This window comes from Lepidochelys kempii, chromosome 21 (assembly GCF_965140265.1).
Source record: "Lepidochelys kempii isolate rLepKem1 chromosome 21, rLepKem1.hap2, whole genome shotgun sequence".
NCBI lineage: Eukaryota > Metazoa > Chordata > Testudines > Cheloniidae > Lepidochelys > Lepidochelys kempii.
In genome coordinates this window covers 11,717,925-11,733,888 of record NC_133276.1, presented here as the reverse complement: position 1 = coordinate 11,733,888, position 15,964 = coordinate 11,717,925, and the positions used below count along the sequence as shown (strand labels likewise).

At 53.0% G+C, this 15,964-nt stretch overlaps 1 protein-coding gene across 3 annotated transcripts in view; it reads left to right on the top strand.

Annotated features, from left to right (window-relative positions):
• TULP1 (TUB like protein 1) overlaps positions 1-15,964 on the top strand; it is a 37,114-nt gene that overhangs the window by 12,057 nt on the left and 9,093 nt on the right. For 2 of the 3 annotated variants that reach the window (XM_073320052.1, XM_073320051.1), the window contains 7 exons: positions 8,052-8,181; positions 8,707-8,856; positions 10,442-10,555; positions 11,875-11,988; positions 13,237-13,377; positions 13,950-14,047; positions 15,032-15,202. In XM_073320052.1, the coding sequence (XP_073176153.1) occupies positions 8,052-8,181; positions 8,707-8,856; positions 10,442-10,555; positions 11,875-11,988; positions 13,237-13,377; positions 13,950-14,047; positions 15,032-15,202 (918 nt within the window). Of the gene's footprint in view, positions 1-3,748; positions 3,881-8,051; positions 8,182-8,706; positions 8,857-10,441; positions 10,556-11,874; positions 11,989-13,236; positions 13,378-13,949; positions 14,048-15,031; positions 15,203-15,964 lie in introns of those variants that run through there. The other variant, XM_073320053.1, reaches the window with a different exon arrangement.

The following is a 15,964-nucleotide window of genomic DNA, read 5'->3' as shown; positions in this document are numbered from 1 at the left end:
CTCCTTCACAGTCTCCGCTGTAGACGGCTGTCGGGGCACCGTGATTATGCTGGGCCTGGGGGAATGTGTGACATGAGCCTGGCCAGCCCATGCAAAGCGGTGCTTTGCTGTTTTAGAGGAGGGGTGTGAATTGGCCAGCGCGCATGATGGCTCTCTATTCTTCAGCCCTCCTTTGCCCCATCAGGACTTTCTTGGCTCTCTCCCCTTCTAGCGTCTTCCCGTTTGAAAAAGAAACACTCCCTTCCCAGCTGCTGCTCCCAGCCCCAACACTGATGCCCACAGGGGGCGCCATGTTCACCCCTGCTGCTTGCACAGCCCTAGCCTGGTCTCCTCCCAAGAGGTGGCCTCCCACACTCACCTGTAACACCCAGATGGTGGCTGTGTTTGTTACAATACATGGAACGCACCTGAGAGAGCATCCTGGTCGAGTGAGTGGCTGAAACGCCCTTCCCAGGGAAGTTATCCCTTCTCCGCCAGGTGCCGTGTAGATGAAGGAGCTTTATCAGATGAGGCTGAGGATGCATTCCGATCTTCTTCTCTCCTGACACGAATAGTGCCTTGGCAGGACCAGCTACACCACCTTACCAGCTGGTACCGTACCAGCTACAGCCCTCCATGGAGCCCTGGATGCAGATGGAACCTGAGTACACCATGCTCTGTATCCCCTAGCTAGTGATCTCTCCGCCTCCCTTCCCCTGGCTGTTTACTAACTGCCTTTTCTCTTTTTCCCCCCTTTGCTTCCATTCACTGGGCCACTCGGTGGTAAGTCATTCCGCTTTACAAACCATTGTTTCAAAACTGTTATTTTAGAGGTGGGTAAGAACCAGCCCACAGATCCAGATGCCCCCTCCTCCAGATTTGGGACTGTTCTGGTGCTAGCACCATCCTACTGTCGAGCAGGTTGGGCTGAAATCCCGGATCGAACCCACCTGAGCTTCAGGGACGTTCCGATACAGGCCCAAACTCTGCAGCGTGGGCCAACCTCTGTTGTTGTTTAAATTTGGTGACACCTTGGTGAATGGCAGCAAGGTTTATCCAGGGGGCAAAGGGAATGTTTGACGAAGAAAGGCCTGAATTTGGACCCACCTGGCAAGCCAACAGGTATGCAGATACCTAGGCCTGGAGCTTAGCAGGCTTCAAAGAAGGACTGGATGGTTGTATGGGTAATGAGGCTATTTAGATTTAGAATAGTTTTGGAATGGCTATAACCACCCTGCTTCAGGGCCCAGGCCAACCTCTAACCATTGGGGGTCAGGAGGAAACTTCCCCTAGGGGCAGGTTATCCCATAACTGCCCACTTTAGGGTTTCTTGCGCCTTTCTCTGACGCAGCTGGTGCTGGCCAGTGTTGGAGCCAGGGTCCTGAGCTAGGTGGTCTGATCAAGTCAGGTAGTTCCTATATTCCTAAGGACCCACATGTTGAACCAGAAGAAGAGAGAAGACCACCTGCTCTGAGACCTGGGTGACATGAGATTAGATTACATATCTGGAGAGGCTCCTTCTCTGAGAAGAAAGCTCGCTGAACTGTCAACTAACCGGCAAGAATCTGAAAAAACCTGAAGAAGAGCTCTGTGTGAGCTCGAAAGCATGTCTCTCTCATTAACAGAAGTCGGTCCAATCAAAGATATCACCACACCCACCTTGTCTCTCTCGTGTCCTGTTGGGACCAACACAGCTACAACAACACTGCATGCAAAGAATTGTAGAAGCTGAGAACTTAAGGCAAGAATGGAGAATTACCTCAAACTCCCAACATCTCTGGCTACATGGGGGGAGAGGTGCGGCTGTCCTTCTGTGAAACAGAGGCTCAATTAGGTTGACAGGCCAAAGGGGTTTTCCATCCAAAATTTGTTTCTATGGTTTTTAAAATGTTCTGCCCTTGATAGAGGTAACACAAATGAAGACCCTGTCACTACAGACACATAGGTTAGTTGCAGGGAGCAGAAGAGAACATGAGCCAGGATTCCTGGGTTCTGTTTCTGAATCTGCCACGTGCTGAAATAACATAAGAAAGGCCATACTGGGTCAAACCAAAGGTCCATCTAGCCCAGTATCCTGTCGTCCGACAGTGGCCAATGCCAGGTGCCCCAGAGGGAATGAACAGAACAGGTAATGATCAAGTGATGCATCCCCTGTCGCCCATTCCCAGCTTCTGGCAAACAGAGGTGAGGGACACCATCCCTGCTCATCCTGCCTAATAGCCATGGATGGACCTGTCCTCCATGAATTTATCGAGTTCTTTTTTGAACCCTGTTATAATCTTGGCTTTCACTACATCCTCTGGCAAGGAGTTCCACAGGTTGACTTTGCGTTGTGTGAAGAAACACTTCCTTTTGTTTGTTTTAAACCTGCTGCCTATTAATTTCATTTGCTGACCCCTGGTTATGAGAAGAAGTAAATAACACTTCCTTATCTACTTTCTTTACACCAGTCATGATTTTATAGACCTCAATCATATCCCTCCTTAGCCGTCTCTTTTCCAAGCTGAAAAGTCCCAGTTTTATTAATCTCTCCTTATACGGAAGCTGTTCCAGACCCCTAATGGTTTTTGTTGCCCTTTTCTGAAACTTTTCCAATTCCAGTATATTTTTTATTGAGATGGGGTGACCACATCTGTAGGCTCATTAACTCTTCATTTAATCACATGTGTGAAGTAATGCCTGCATTAGAAGGTGAAGCTGTTTGTAAAGGGCTCGGAGATCCTCAGAGAGGGCAAGACAGAAGGGCAGAAAGCTGTTAGTGCTGCGATAGCCAGATGAGCAAAGAAACAACAGGCCTGTGATTAGAACGAAAGCCAGAACATTCCCTTCTCCAAAGAGTCCTTCCCTGGCAGTCAAGCCCTGTTGTTTTCCCAAAAACTGTAAATCTGTGCCGCTGGAGGGGTGCCCAGACACATATGCGGTGCATACTTCACACACAAGTATTATTTTGCTAGCAGGTGCAGTGCAGAGGCAGGGACTGGCTTGGCTTTGGGGCAACACTGGTTTTGTTTTGTTCTGGGAACGCACCCAGAGACTACTGTGATGGACGCGATACAGACTCTGCCATGAGTAAGCATCTCTCAGCCGCCCCTCCCTGCTCTGTCACTTTGGTGTTTAGTTAGAGAAGGGCCTGAGCTTTTACATCCGGAGCCAGGCGTCCCCAGGAGCTGGGCGAGGTTTGGAGCCGGACCCGTTTCTATGCTGCCCTCTCTTGGTGAGGGAGATAGCCATCGCTAGCAACTGGGCATGAGGCACATTCTACCCTCAGAAGCTTTCAGCTGCTGGGCTGGGAGTTTCAGCACTGACACAGGGACTTAGACACACAGCTCCCATTCATTTCAATGGCCCATGTGACTAAACCCCCTCGTCCCCTTCGCCTGTTGTCATTTTTATTTTAAAGCAAAGGTATTACCAGCCCTGCAGACTGAAACCCTCCCTTTATCCCCAGAGTAGGCACAGCACAGGTCCCAGAGCTGCAAACTTCTACCACCAAGGTGCCCGTGTGCACCTGGAGGGACTGCAGAGGGGAGCATATTCTTCAGAAGCCATTTATTCCTTGGCTTCTCCGCTGAGAGTGCCGGCAAACCAGGGCCAGCTGGTGTGTTTTGAGCTGTGGAGACCACTAGGAACTGCTGTGAGATCTCCAATTCCTCTCACAAACCTGTTTCCTTATCACTCTCTGCACCTTTAATGACCCCCCCCTCAGCCTCTATTGCTCTTGTCTCTGCTCAGAGAAGGGGTTGGCTGTTTACATTGATATCAGGAATACGCAGTGTTACAGCTATCCCACTGTACTTGGCACTGGCGAGGCGTCCGCTGGAATCCTGGGTCCGGTTCTGGGTGCCGCGCTTCAGGGAAGATGCGGACAAATTGGAGAGGGTCCAGAGGAGAGCGACAAAAGGTTTAGAAAACCTGACCTGTGAGGAAAGGTTAAAAAAGTGGGCATGGTCAGAAGACTGGGTGGGGGAGGGACCTGATAACGGTCTTCAAATATGCTAAGGGCTGTTATAAATAGGACGGGGAGCAATTGTTCTCCACATCCACTGAAGGTAGGACAAGAAGTAATGGGCTTAATCTGCAGCAGGGGAGATTTAGGTTAGTTATTAGGAAAAGCTTGCTCACTGGCAGGGTAGTTTAAGCTCTGAAATAGGCTTCTAAGGGAGGGTGTGGAATCCCTGTCATTGGAGGTTTCTAAGACCAGGTTGGACAAACCCCTGTCAGGGCTGGTCTAGGTTTACTTGGTCCCACCTCAGCGCAGCAGGCTGGAGTAGGCTTCTTGAGATCCCTTCCAGCCCCGCATTTCGATGATTCTGTAGTTGTTCAACTTCATGCTTTAGAGGTGCCAACCTCTTAGAGACCAGTGCTGCAGGCATGTTACCCGGCTCTGCCTCCTGCAGGGTTCTTACATCTTCCTCCAAACAGCTGGTTCTGACCATTGTCAGAGACATGATACTGAGCTAGACGGGCTTCTGGTCTGCCCAGCCTAGCAGTTCTGGAGTTGAGCAGAGAGACATTTCACCTGTAGCCAAGCCCCATCCATTGGCTTAATTCTTCACTCTTTCCCCATAAGAACAAACAGCCGTCCTGGGTCAGACCAAAGGTCCATCTAGCCCAGTGTCCTGTCTTCCGATACTGGCCAATGCCGGGTGCCCCAGAGGGAATGAACAGAACAGGTGATCATCAAGTGATCGCCCCTGTTGCCCATTCCCACCTTCTGGCCATCAGAGCTTAGGGACAGCATCTCTACCATTAACGGACCTATCCTCCATGAACGTATCTAGTTCTTTTTTGAACCCTGTTATAGTCTTCGCCTTCATCACGTCACAAATTGTCTGGCCCATCCCGTGACGGCATATCCCATGTCCTCCTGGCCCTGGCTTTGAGCCTGTTACCACCACTTTTACACTGAGGTAACTCCCTCGGCTCCGGAGAATCTCTCCTGACTTACACCAGTGGGAGTGGGAAGGCTGCAGCGCTCCCTTTCCAATTTACTCTGGGCATTTCAACAGCTAGTGACACTGTGTGATCACTAAACCCCAGAGACTGACCTGCATCAACTCTCCAGAAGGTTGAGTCATCAGCACTCTGGGTTCTTGGCCAGCAGCCCCTCGTCACTCTCCTCTGTATCATATTGGCTCTGGACAGGGTCTTGACATGTAATGAGATGATTGTGTTGTGCTGGGGAGATTGCTCCGATGTGCTGGTTCTGGGGCCGGAGGCAACTACTCCGACTGCCAATTGACCTGCTCCTGTAGCCGACGGATGCTGCCTTCTCAGGAATTCCATTCTCTAGCAGGACAGATTTTGGGGAAACTCCGACCTGAAGACTGTGGAAGAAGTGTAATCCACACAGCCCTCTAGGTGCCCAAAAGACTTGCGGGCAAAGTACGAAATTCAGCGGGAGGATGGCTTCAAAAAAATGATTTTGGCAGGAGAAACTTTTAGAAGAATGTAGCCCAATATGACTTTTCGTTTGTTCTTTGAAGCTGTTTCCCCGAGGCCCAAGGAATTCTTGGAAGGATATTTTTGGATTATTTAAAAACCAATCCCCACCCATCACAACAACAGCAGAACTGCCGCTGGAGCAGGTTGAGCGAGACAATGAAAGAGCACAGAGGTGGCCGAGTAGCCCAGGGGAATGGTAATGCCCTATGGATGGTTTCTGCCAGTCCAAATCATGGCAGGTTGGTAGTGACCAAGAGGGTTCCGCGGTGTTGTAACCAAGTGGCTGGTTGTGACATCAGGTAGTGGCTCTGTTTTGGCTCTAGTGGATGGTTTCTGAACACAGACATCACCCCCTCAGTTAGCACTAACTTAGGGTGACCAGATGTCCCGATTTTATAGGAACAGCCTCGATATTTGGGGCTTTTTCTTATCATAGAATCATAGAATAACAGGGTTGGAAGGGACCTCAGGAGGTCATCTAGTCCAACCCCCTGCTCAAAAGCAGGACCAATCCCCAATTAAATCATCCCAGCCAGGGCTTTGTTAAGCCTGACCTTAAAAACTTCTAAGGAAGGAGATTCCAGGAGATTATATAGGCTCCCATTACCCCCCACCCACTTCCTGATTTTTCACACTTGCTATCTGGTCAGCCTACACTAACTGTCCATCTCAACAAAGAGATCAAAGTCTGAAGTGGCCTGGGAGTGCCCATCCAAGCCTAGGAATGGTTTCTGGAGATCCCGGATGGGATGGCGTGAAGGCAGCATGTGCCCGATCATGGTCTGTAGCAGGACGTCGATCAGTCTCTAGGGCTGGCCATCTCTCCCCTTATGTCAGCACAAAATTCACGACAAAAACAGTGACCACGGTGCAGTTCCATCCCCATCCATAGGGCTGCCTATGAAACAAGACAGGGAATAGAACGTAATAAAGAAGCCTGGTTTGAGTTTTGGGCGATTTGTGACTCTCTCTGGACACCATCCATGGCTAGGAAAGGCTTGTCTGGCTCCTGTTTCTGGGCATGTCTCAACATTAGCCTGCTGGCAGAATGACTGTGAAGGAAAGATCCAGGTGTTAATGGTTAGCTCTTAAAGGAACACTATCAGATTAAACATCCAATTAAAAAAAAAAAAGCCAAGGGGTCCGGCCCTGTGTTTCTTTTAACCCCTGAAATGGTTTAAGATGGAGGTTTCAGAGTAGCAGCTGTGTTAGTCTGTATCCACAAAAAGAATAGGAGGACTTGTGGCACTTTAGAGACGAACAAATTTATTAGAGCATAAGCTTTCATGTAATGACCCAGCCACTCCCAGTCTCTATTCAAACCCAAGTTAATGGTGTCTAGTTTGCATACTAATTCAAGCTCAGCAGTTTCTTGTTGGAGTCTGTTTAAAATTTTTAAAAAAATCTAATTCTCTTATTTGGTGGTGGTGGTTTCCTTTTTGACATTTCAGATCATTTCACTCTGGTTCCCTTGCCCTTGCACAACGGGGCAATGCTTGGGTTGTGGATGGTGCAGGGGCACGATGAAAAGAAATCCACGTTATTGTACAACGATGCTTTTCATTTTGTTAAGAAAGGGGGGAAAGGTTTAAAAAAAGATGAAATCAGTGTATTAAGATTGTTTGATCATCTTTTTTTTTCCCCCAACAAAACTTTACTTTTGAACCAGCTGGGCAACGTCTTTTTAAAATTGTGAGGGGGAAAATGTTACTGCTGAATAGAGGACTGAGAACAGGAGAAAGATATCAGGCATGATTCTGATCTCATTCACGCTGCTTTTACATCAGGGTAACTCCGTTTACTTCAGCAGAGTTACTCCTGATGGGAATCAGGCCCTGTGGAACGACTCCTGATTTATACCAGGCTGGGCGAGATGGGAATCGGGCTCTAGGGGCTGAAGGCGGGACCCACTAAGGAAAAACTGCTTTTTTCAAGCAGCGAAGGGGATATCTAGGATAGGGATTTCTTCCCTAGCCAGCTAGGTCCCTTCCCTGCATGCTCTGTTAGCCCCCTCCATCTGCCCCTTCATCCCTGGCCCTCACCTTTGCCAGTGCTTCACTGGAGCATTTCTTTCAAATCTCTGCTTAGTCAGTTGGCGAGTGTGTCTGGTTTTGAAGGTAGATCCAGATACTGAACAGATTGGGCTGGGCTGATTTTTCCTTTATCTTCTGCACTCTCCCTCTGTCTCTGTATTGGACCCTTTGCCCCTCTCCTGCCTGCATAACCTCCTGCTCTCATGGTGCATCTTTCTTCTCATCCTCACCTGGCAGCTCTGTTCCCTCCTAGATCTCTCGCCTCAGTTTCCCCTCCCTGCACGTCCCTTCTCTCCTCACTGCTCCCTGCCCATGTCCACTCCAGCCTCTCTCTGTTCTGCCCACTGTGGTTTTCTCATATCCTCCTATCGCCCTGCCCCTCCTCTCTGAGGCTCGGTGGAGACCCACTTGTCCCAGGAAGCGTTCCAGTTATGCAGACTGCACCCCCATGCAGAGGGGTGCTGGCCCCCTCGTGCATGTTCTGTATTGCAGTGGGTTGCACAGAATCCTGCCTGTGGACTGTAGGGTCTCCAGGGCTGGGGCTCTGTTACTGGGTCTTTTGTACGCCTGTAAATGATGTGTCACTCCATCCAGCGCCTCCTGCCAAGGCAGAAGCAGAAAAAGAAGCACCAGGAGCCCACGCTGGAAGCCAAGCCCAAGAAATCGAAAGTGAAAAAGTTGGACGATCTGAGCCCCGCAGAGGAGCCCAGTGCCCCCTCTCAGAGTAAGAGACGCGAGCGGCTCGGCCACAGCCGGGGACAGGCAGCCCCTGGGAGCTGCGGATGGGGTGATAATAAATCGGGGAGGGTTCTGAATCACACATGCAACTGCAGCCCACACCTGCTGCCCTCTGGGCTGTGCATTCACTGAACCACTTACCCTTCTGTGCTGGTTTCCGGCTTCTCTCCAGCAGCACAGGGGCAGCCAGCAAAGCCCTGGGTTTGTCCCCAGAACAAGGCACGGGCCATCTCTCTATGCCTGTGCCCACGCTGGGACTAGGACTTGAGAATCCCAGCTGGGAGGCCTCACTTCCATGGCCTCCCAGAGACAAACGGCCCCCCTACATCCTTCCCCGGCGAGACGCACCCCCATCCACTTCTCCCCTCTGCCAGTGTGCTATGGGGTAAATGGAGTCTGACTTCATTCCAAGCCCCACCACACAGAGCATGTGCTGTTCCGCTCCCCGCCTGTCCCGGCCTGTCCCAGTCCGTGTTTCTGTCCTCACTCTGGCCACTCTCTCCACATGCAGCTGTCAGGAAACTGAGGAAGAAGAAGGAGGAGAAACTGGAGGAAGAGAGCGAGAAGCAGCCCTACCCCAAATCCACCAAAGAGCCCAGGAAGAAGAAGGAAAATCCCACGTCGCATTTCAGTGTGGCCAAAGCCTCAAAAAAGAAGCAAGGTAAGAAGGCATTGGGCCCCTTCCGCCCAGGGGGTCTCTAATGCATGCTGCAGACCCTCACGCCCACCGCACCCAATCCTAGCACACAGCCACGACCAGCCACACACCAGCATACAGGCCACAGGCTCCTGCCCGTGTCACAATCCAGCCACATAACACTCGCTTTACACTCTCAGCCCAAACACAACAGCCAGGCATGCACGCCACAATGCAAGTGCACCCTCGCATCACTGCAATCCAAACACAGCTACGCCACGTGTCCCCGGCCAAACACAACCCTCGTACACTCACGTTGTGCTCCCAATCCAACACACTGCTCTGCATGCAGGACCTGACCCAAACACAGCTACGCCATGCAGATGTAGTCCTCTCTCTCTCTCACTCACTCAATCCAGCACACAGCTCTGCACATATCCCACAATCCAAAAATCACCCTGCAACACAATCTCCATCCAAACCCAAAACAGCACCATGTGCCCCAGTCCAAACCCAGCCCTCCCACATGTGCTGTGTACTTTCGATCCAAACCCATCTGAAAGCCTTCCTGAAAACACTCTTGGCACCGCTGGAGAACCGACCCCCCCTCCACCCGTAAAAGGCAATGAAAGGACATGTCCTGAGAGAGTCCCCCAGCTCCCACGTAGGGTGAGTAACACCCGTCTCTGCTTTCAGAGGACAGCTGCACAGAATGGGCAGATGGCTGCTGCAGTTTTCGGCCCCATTCTAATGCCTGTCCTCTCATGCATACAAGGTCCATTTTCCAGACAAATATTTCACCCGCCCTGACCCACCAGGGTGGGTGTCTATGGGCAATGGCTCCTTTCCTTGTGACTGTCTCTCCTGGGGAGGGAGGGAGGAGGCGAGGGATAGAGGAAAGGACTCCCCATGGGATGCTTGTACTACACAGACTCCTAGGAAAAGCCCAGGAGGCAAGACAGTCACTAGGTGGCAGCCTTGTACCACACGCCCTCCGCAACCCCAAACTCTCGCTCTCCTGCGCACAAATACAGCGGCCTTTATTTTCTAACCTACTATTTCCTATAGGGTAAACTCCTAGGGTAAAAAGCCCTGATCTACACCCCAGCATTTCCAACCAGGTTTGAAACTGGTTCAGCTGGTGTGGTGGAGGCCACGCTCCAGGCTGCCCAAACTGGTTCTCAAAGCGGTTTGACTTGGGGGCGGGGGAGTTCCCAGCGGGGGCCCAGTGAAGTCAAAGCAGCCCTCCGGACTGGAGATTCCTACGTAGGCTTTTAAGCACACATTTAAGCTTTCTTCTCACCTGGATTGATCCCATTTACACTGGCTGGCCAAGCTGGTTAGAAACCAGTTTTCCAGGATTCGTGATCAAATTTGGTTTGAGCCCCAGCACGGACTAGACTCCCAGACACTGGATGGGTGAGGTGTAAGCAATGGCTGACATACGGCAATGGGTAGGTCCAGGTCCAGTGGGCCCCAGGCTAGACCCCAGCAGCGGAGAAAGTTCCTCTAAACAGGGCAGGCGGAGCCGTCGTAATGTGGCAGTGTCCCTTTTTCTTTAATCTTCATTTCGTCCCCCCTCTGCTCCCCCCCACCCCCAAACTTCCAGAGAACTCTGAGGAGGAGGAGGCGGAGAACGATGACCCGCCGAAGAAGCCAAAAAAGAAGCTCCCCAAAGAAATCCCAGCTGGAGAAAGCAGGGAGAGAAAACCCAAGCTGAAAGGTCAGAAGCTGGAGCCCCGGAGAAAGGGCTGGCATGTGGAGGTGAACCCTGGGAGTGAACCCTGCTGTGTGAGTGAGAGGAAGGATGCTTCAGCGGTGAGGGTGCTAGACTAGGACTTGGGGGAGCTGGGTCAATTCCCTGCTCCTCCGCAGACTCCGGGTGTGACTCTTGGGTAAGTCACTCCCCCTTTATGAACCTCAGTCCCTGTTCTGTGCGATGGGGACCACAGTCCACCCGGTCAAAGGGCGTGAGGTGCTCAGATGCTATGTTGAGGCAAGGCCAGGTGAGGTACCCTCTGTCTCTGGGGATCTGTGTGTGTACATCAGAGTCCCTCTCCAGGAAATGCCCAAGGGGACAGGAGTGGAAGGATCCTTTTGCTGCATATTTCCATTTCCCTGTCAACCGAGGCAGCTGGGCTGGAGCTGGTGTTTCTTTGCCTGGCTTCGGGATGTCTCCGCCTTGTAAGCGGACAGACCGGGAGTCAGATGGACCTCGGCATTTAGAGTCCTTCGCAGAGCTGAGCTTCCAGAGCCTGAGGATCCACCGTCGTGCATGGCGGGGTGGACGAGGCTCTTTCCAATCAAGCACCCTTGAGGCTAAACCACAGGGGATTTGTTTCTCCCAGCCAGAGCCCGAGTCCGAGTTCCCCGCCAGCATATGGCTGAGGGAGAGACCCTCTGCTGGCAGGGTGTTCTCAGCATTGTCTTCCAATTAGCCTTCTCCTGGAGGGGCCAACAGGGAATCTCTCTCCCCCCTGGGTCAGTGGAGCAGGCTCAGCCTGGGTGTTAAGGGACACACACTGCTAGAGAGCAGGAGATGGGGGCCTGGACGCAGGCAGGGCATGGAGAGGGCAGCTCGGATCCAGGGAGAGCTCTGGCTCAGGGCTGGCCTGAGAGAAGTGCCAGCCAGAGGTGGTGAGTTGCAATGGGTGGTTATTAGGGAAGTCAGCAGGACTGAGCAGTTAACACCCAGGCTGGGAATGAACAGGGACCACTGGCCAGCTGAGGCCCCAAGCCTCCAGGGAAGTGGCTGAGGGAGGAGGGCAGCAGAGGGCTGGGGCTCTCCTGTGTCTGCGTCTCCAGAGGCCCCAAAGTTACATCCCTGTGTCCCCCTTCTCTCTCTCATCTCCTCCCTGCCCTTTGCGCTCTCCCCTCAACACACCTGGCTTTTCCCCCATTCCTCCCCCTCCCTCTTTCCTTGCTCCCGGGCTTGTCCCCACTCCTCCCTGTTCTCTCTCTCTCCCCCCCTGCCCCCTCACTATTCCCTCCGCCCTCCCTGCTTCTGCCCTTTTCTCCCTCCTCCTTTCTCCCTCCCAATAGGAGACAAAAGTGATTGTGATGCCAAGCCCAGAGCTGCCAAGCCCATGAAGAAGGAGCCGACGTCCATGTTCCAAGTGAGCGGGGACAAGAAGGAGAGAAAAGGCAAAAAGAAAGGTGAAGGGCGACAACTGCCCATACATCCCCTGGGCCCCCAGAGCTCTCGTCATCAACAAAGGGCACACAAGGAGTCACCACTGGTACCACAGGAGTCCTTGGGATATGGCTAGGGCTGGGTGGTCAGTACTTGGATGAGAGACCTCCCAGGAACTCTGGTGATGCTTCAGCAGGGGAAGCGCCCTGCCCTGCCTCAGTGCTGACCCGGTTCCCCTGGCACGTGGCTGTATGACGTTTGGATGAGGCCCGTGCGATCAGTAATAGACCCATGGCACGTCTCCGAAGAGTGAAGGTGTTACATAAAAACATAAGAATTTCCATACTGAGTCAGACCGAAGGTCCATCCAACCCAGCATCCTGTCTTCCCACAGTGGCCAGTGCCAAGAGCTCCAGAGGGAATGAACAGAACAGGGAATCATCAAATGATCCATCCCCTGTCGCCCATTCCCAGCTTCTGGCAAACAGAGGCTAGGGACACCATCCCTGCTCATCCTGGCTAATAGCCATTGATGGACCTATCCTCCATGAATTTAACTAGTTCTTTTTTGGACCCTGTTATAGTCTTGGCCTTCACAACATCCTCTGGCAAGGAGTTCCACAGGTTGACTGTGCGTTGTGTGAAGAAATACTTCCTTTTGTTGTTTTAAACCTGCTGTCTATTAATTTCATTTGGTGACCCTTAGTTCTTGTGTTATGAGAAGGAGTAAACAACACTTCCTTATCTACTTTCTTTACACCAGTCATGATTTTATAGACCTCAATCATATCCCTCCTTAGCCGTCTCTTTTCCAAGCTGAAAAGTCCCAGCCTTATTAATCTCTCCTCATACGGAAGCTGTTCTAAACCCCTAATAGTTTTTGTTGCCCTTTTCTGAACCTTTTCCAATTCCAATATATCTTTTTTGAGATGGGGCGACCACATCTGCACGCAGTATTCAAGATGTGGGCGTACCATGGATTTATAGGGAGGCAACATGATATTTTCTGTCTTATTATCTACCCCTTTCTTAATGATTCCCAACATTCTGGTCGCTTTTTTGACTGCCGCCAGCCAGATCTTGACCAAAACCCACCCTGAGTAACTCCATTCTCCTGAGCGAAATATTCCCTTGTCATGACAGATGCATACGGGCTCCATCTTCAGCGTCTCTCGATGGCTTTGAGATTCTCAGACGAAAGGCACGAGCATTAGCACAGGCATCCGTAGCCCTCTCTTGACTGATTCCTCTGTGCGCGTCTCTCCCCATAGCCCCAGCTCTCACGAACAGTGAGGCAGAAGACGACTCCGATTCCAGCACCAAGCCAATCAAACCCAACACGAAAAAGGACACAGCTTCCATGTTCCAGGCGGGAGGCGACAACCACAAAGAGAAGAAGACCAAAAAGAAAGGTGGGTGCTCCCAGAGCTGGGGGTGCACCATGGCAGGCTCTGGGCACAGACGGGTACAAGTCCCATTGCTCAGGGCCAGCAGCAGGGCAGCACATGGGCAGATACTGGACCCCTGGGGTAACAAACTCTTCCATCTTCACCAGGTGGGGGTATTATTGTGGGTCCTATATTTGGGCTCTAGAGGAGGAGAATGTGTTGCTCCCTGCTGGCTACTTTAACTAGTGGAATCGGCCATGTCTGTTGACTTGCCTCGTGCACAAATGCCCCAGTGGCTGCTTGTCCAGGCCAGCAGCTCAATGTGACCGAGTTAGGATCCCCTTGCCCTCCCTTTGCTAGCAGGGTACCCATCACATTGCTTCAGTCATGAGCTGCCACTGCCGGTAGGCTGTGCGGGCCATTCCACATGCTCTGCTCCCGGGGGGCAATCAATCCACCGGTGCCCTCCACCTGCCAGCGCGCTCAGCTCCTCCCCGCCATCCCGCTGCGATGCCGGCGGAGCTGGGCTGATGGGGTCTGGGCCGCTTCTGGGCAGCAAAGCGGGCGATGCCCATTGTGCGCCTTTCTGTCTGCAGCTCTCCCCAAAGCCGCCAGGGAGGGGAGCGAGGGAGAGGCCTCGGAAAGCCCTCAGAAGAACTCCAATAAGAAAGGGAAAGGGAAGAAGTCCAAGAAGGTAAAAGGCCAGGGCTAATGGCCAGCACTGGGAACAGGGGTTTCCTCACAAGCTCCCTCACCCCTGGGGTACGGCAGACCCGGAGCCAAATCCAGGGGCAGTCGCAGGAGCTTTCTGGTGTTAATGCTGAAGGAGGGTGGGAGGATGGGCAGGAAGCCCATCTCGCAGAGCAGGGCCACAGAAAGAATGGAGGGTGGGGCTGCCTAAAGGGGCTCCCGGCAGGTTCCCACAACAGCTGGGAGGAGGGGGTCACCCCGGCAGATTCCCGCAGTGGCCAGGGGGAGGGGGTCGCCCCAGCAGGTTCCCGCAGTGGCCAGGGGGAGGGGGTCGCCCCGGCAGATTCCCGCAGTGGCCAGGGGGAGGGGGTCGCCCCGGCAGGTTCCCGCAGTGGCCAGGGGGAGGGGGTCGCCCCAGCAGGTTCCCGCAGTGGCCAGGGGGAGGGGGTCGCCCCGGCAGGTTCCCGCAGTGGCCAGGGGGAGGGGGTCGCCCCGGCAGATTCCCGCAGTGGCCAGGGGGAGGGGGTCGCCCCGGCAGATTCCCGCAGTGGCCAGGGGGAGGGGGTCGCCCCGGCAGGTTCCCGCAGTGGCCAGGGGGAGGGGGTCGCCCCGGCAGGTTCCCGCAGTGGCCAGGGGGAGGGGGTCGCCCCGGCAGGTTCCCGCAGTGGCCAGGGGGAGGGGGTCGCCCCGGCAGATTCCCGCAGTGGCTGGGGGGACTGAGTTCAGAGAAGGGAGATGCTGAGGAGCCTGGCACTTGACTGGCCAGACCCAGGGGAGATGAGGAATATGGCCCAGGGAGCAGCTTTGTGACTGGAAGGGAAAGGAAAGTGCCAGAGCGAGATACGTTTGGGCACACAACACTTGGCGGTGGGTGTGTTTCTGGCTGCTAACGCTTTCTTTCCGGAAAGCCCTAGAGCGGCATGTGCCTGAAACAAGCCCTCCCTAAAGCCTTCTCCCTTTTCCGTCCTGGGTGCCGGCTGGGCCACAGAAGGAGGAGAGGCCGCCGTCCCCTGTCATCGAAGTGGACAACCTGGAGGACTTTGTGCTGCGGCCGGCCCCTCAGGGGGTGACCATCAAGTGTCGGGTCACTCGAGACAAGAAGGGGATGGACCGGGGCCTCTACCCTACATATTACCTGCACCTGGACAATGAGAAAAAGGCAAGCAGTGAAATGAGGTCCCAGCCTATTAGACTGTGGAGTAAGCCTCCCAGGGATCAGGGCAAACCCCTCACTCAGGGTGAGAGCTCAGTGGGGAATGGTTTTCCTGCCCCGCGAGAGTTTTTGCACAATTTTTCCCACCCTGAAATGAGGCAAAAAGTCCCCATCTCAGAAAACGTGGTGAGCCAATGATCATCTCAGCCGGCATCCATCAAAGTGTTCCTTTTCGCGAAGTTTGAAATGTTTCACTTCCACTCGGACCTTGTAACTTGGTTTTTAACCTGGTGTCAGTTGAATTGACAGAGATGTCGAAAGGGAATGTCATTTTGAATTGTAAAGTGAAAGGTTTTGTTCTGGACCTGTGGAACGAGCCGTCCTGGCAGCTTCAGGAGGTTTCAAACGTTCTTCGAATCGGGAGATTGGTTGAAACCAACCTTTGCTCAGGCAAAGTTTTGTTGGAGAATTCCTGAGTAGAGCTGGTCGGGACACTTAAAGCTGGACAAAGTACTATAGAGATGAACAATGGCCTAACAGGTCAGAATCATCCCGGGTGTAAGCCCATTGCCATCACTGGAGTTACACCAAGGCTGAGTTTGTCCCTATGAGTCTTTCCCATCTCTGCCTCCTGATATTCCATGGTGGTTTCCCCTCTTTGCTGCAGCCTGAGAGCAGTGTCACGGACCCATGCGGCAGCCATGTAGGTGTGCCTGCGTACTGCTGGGAGAAGGGTGACTGTCAGCGCTCCTGTTCAGTTCAGGTCCC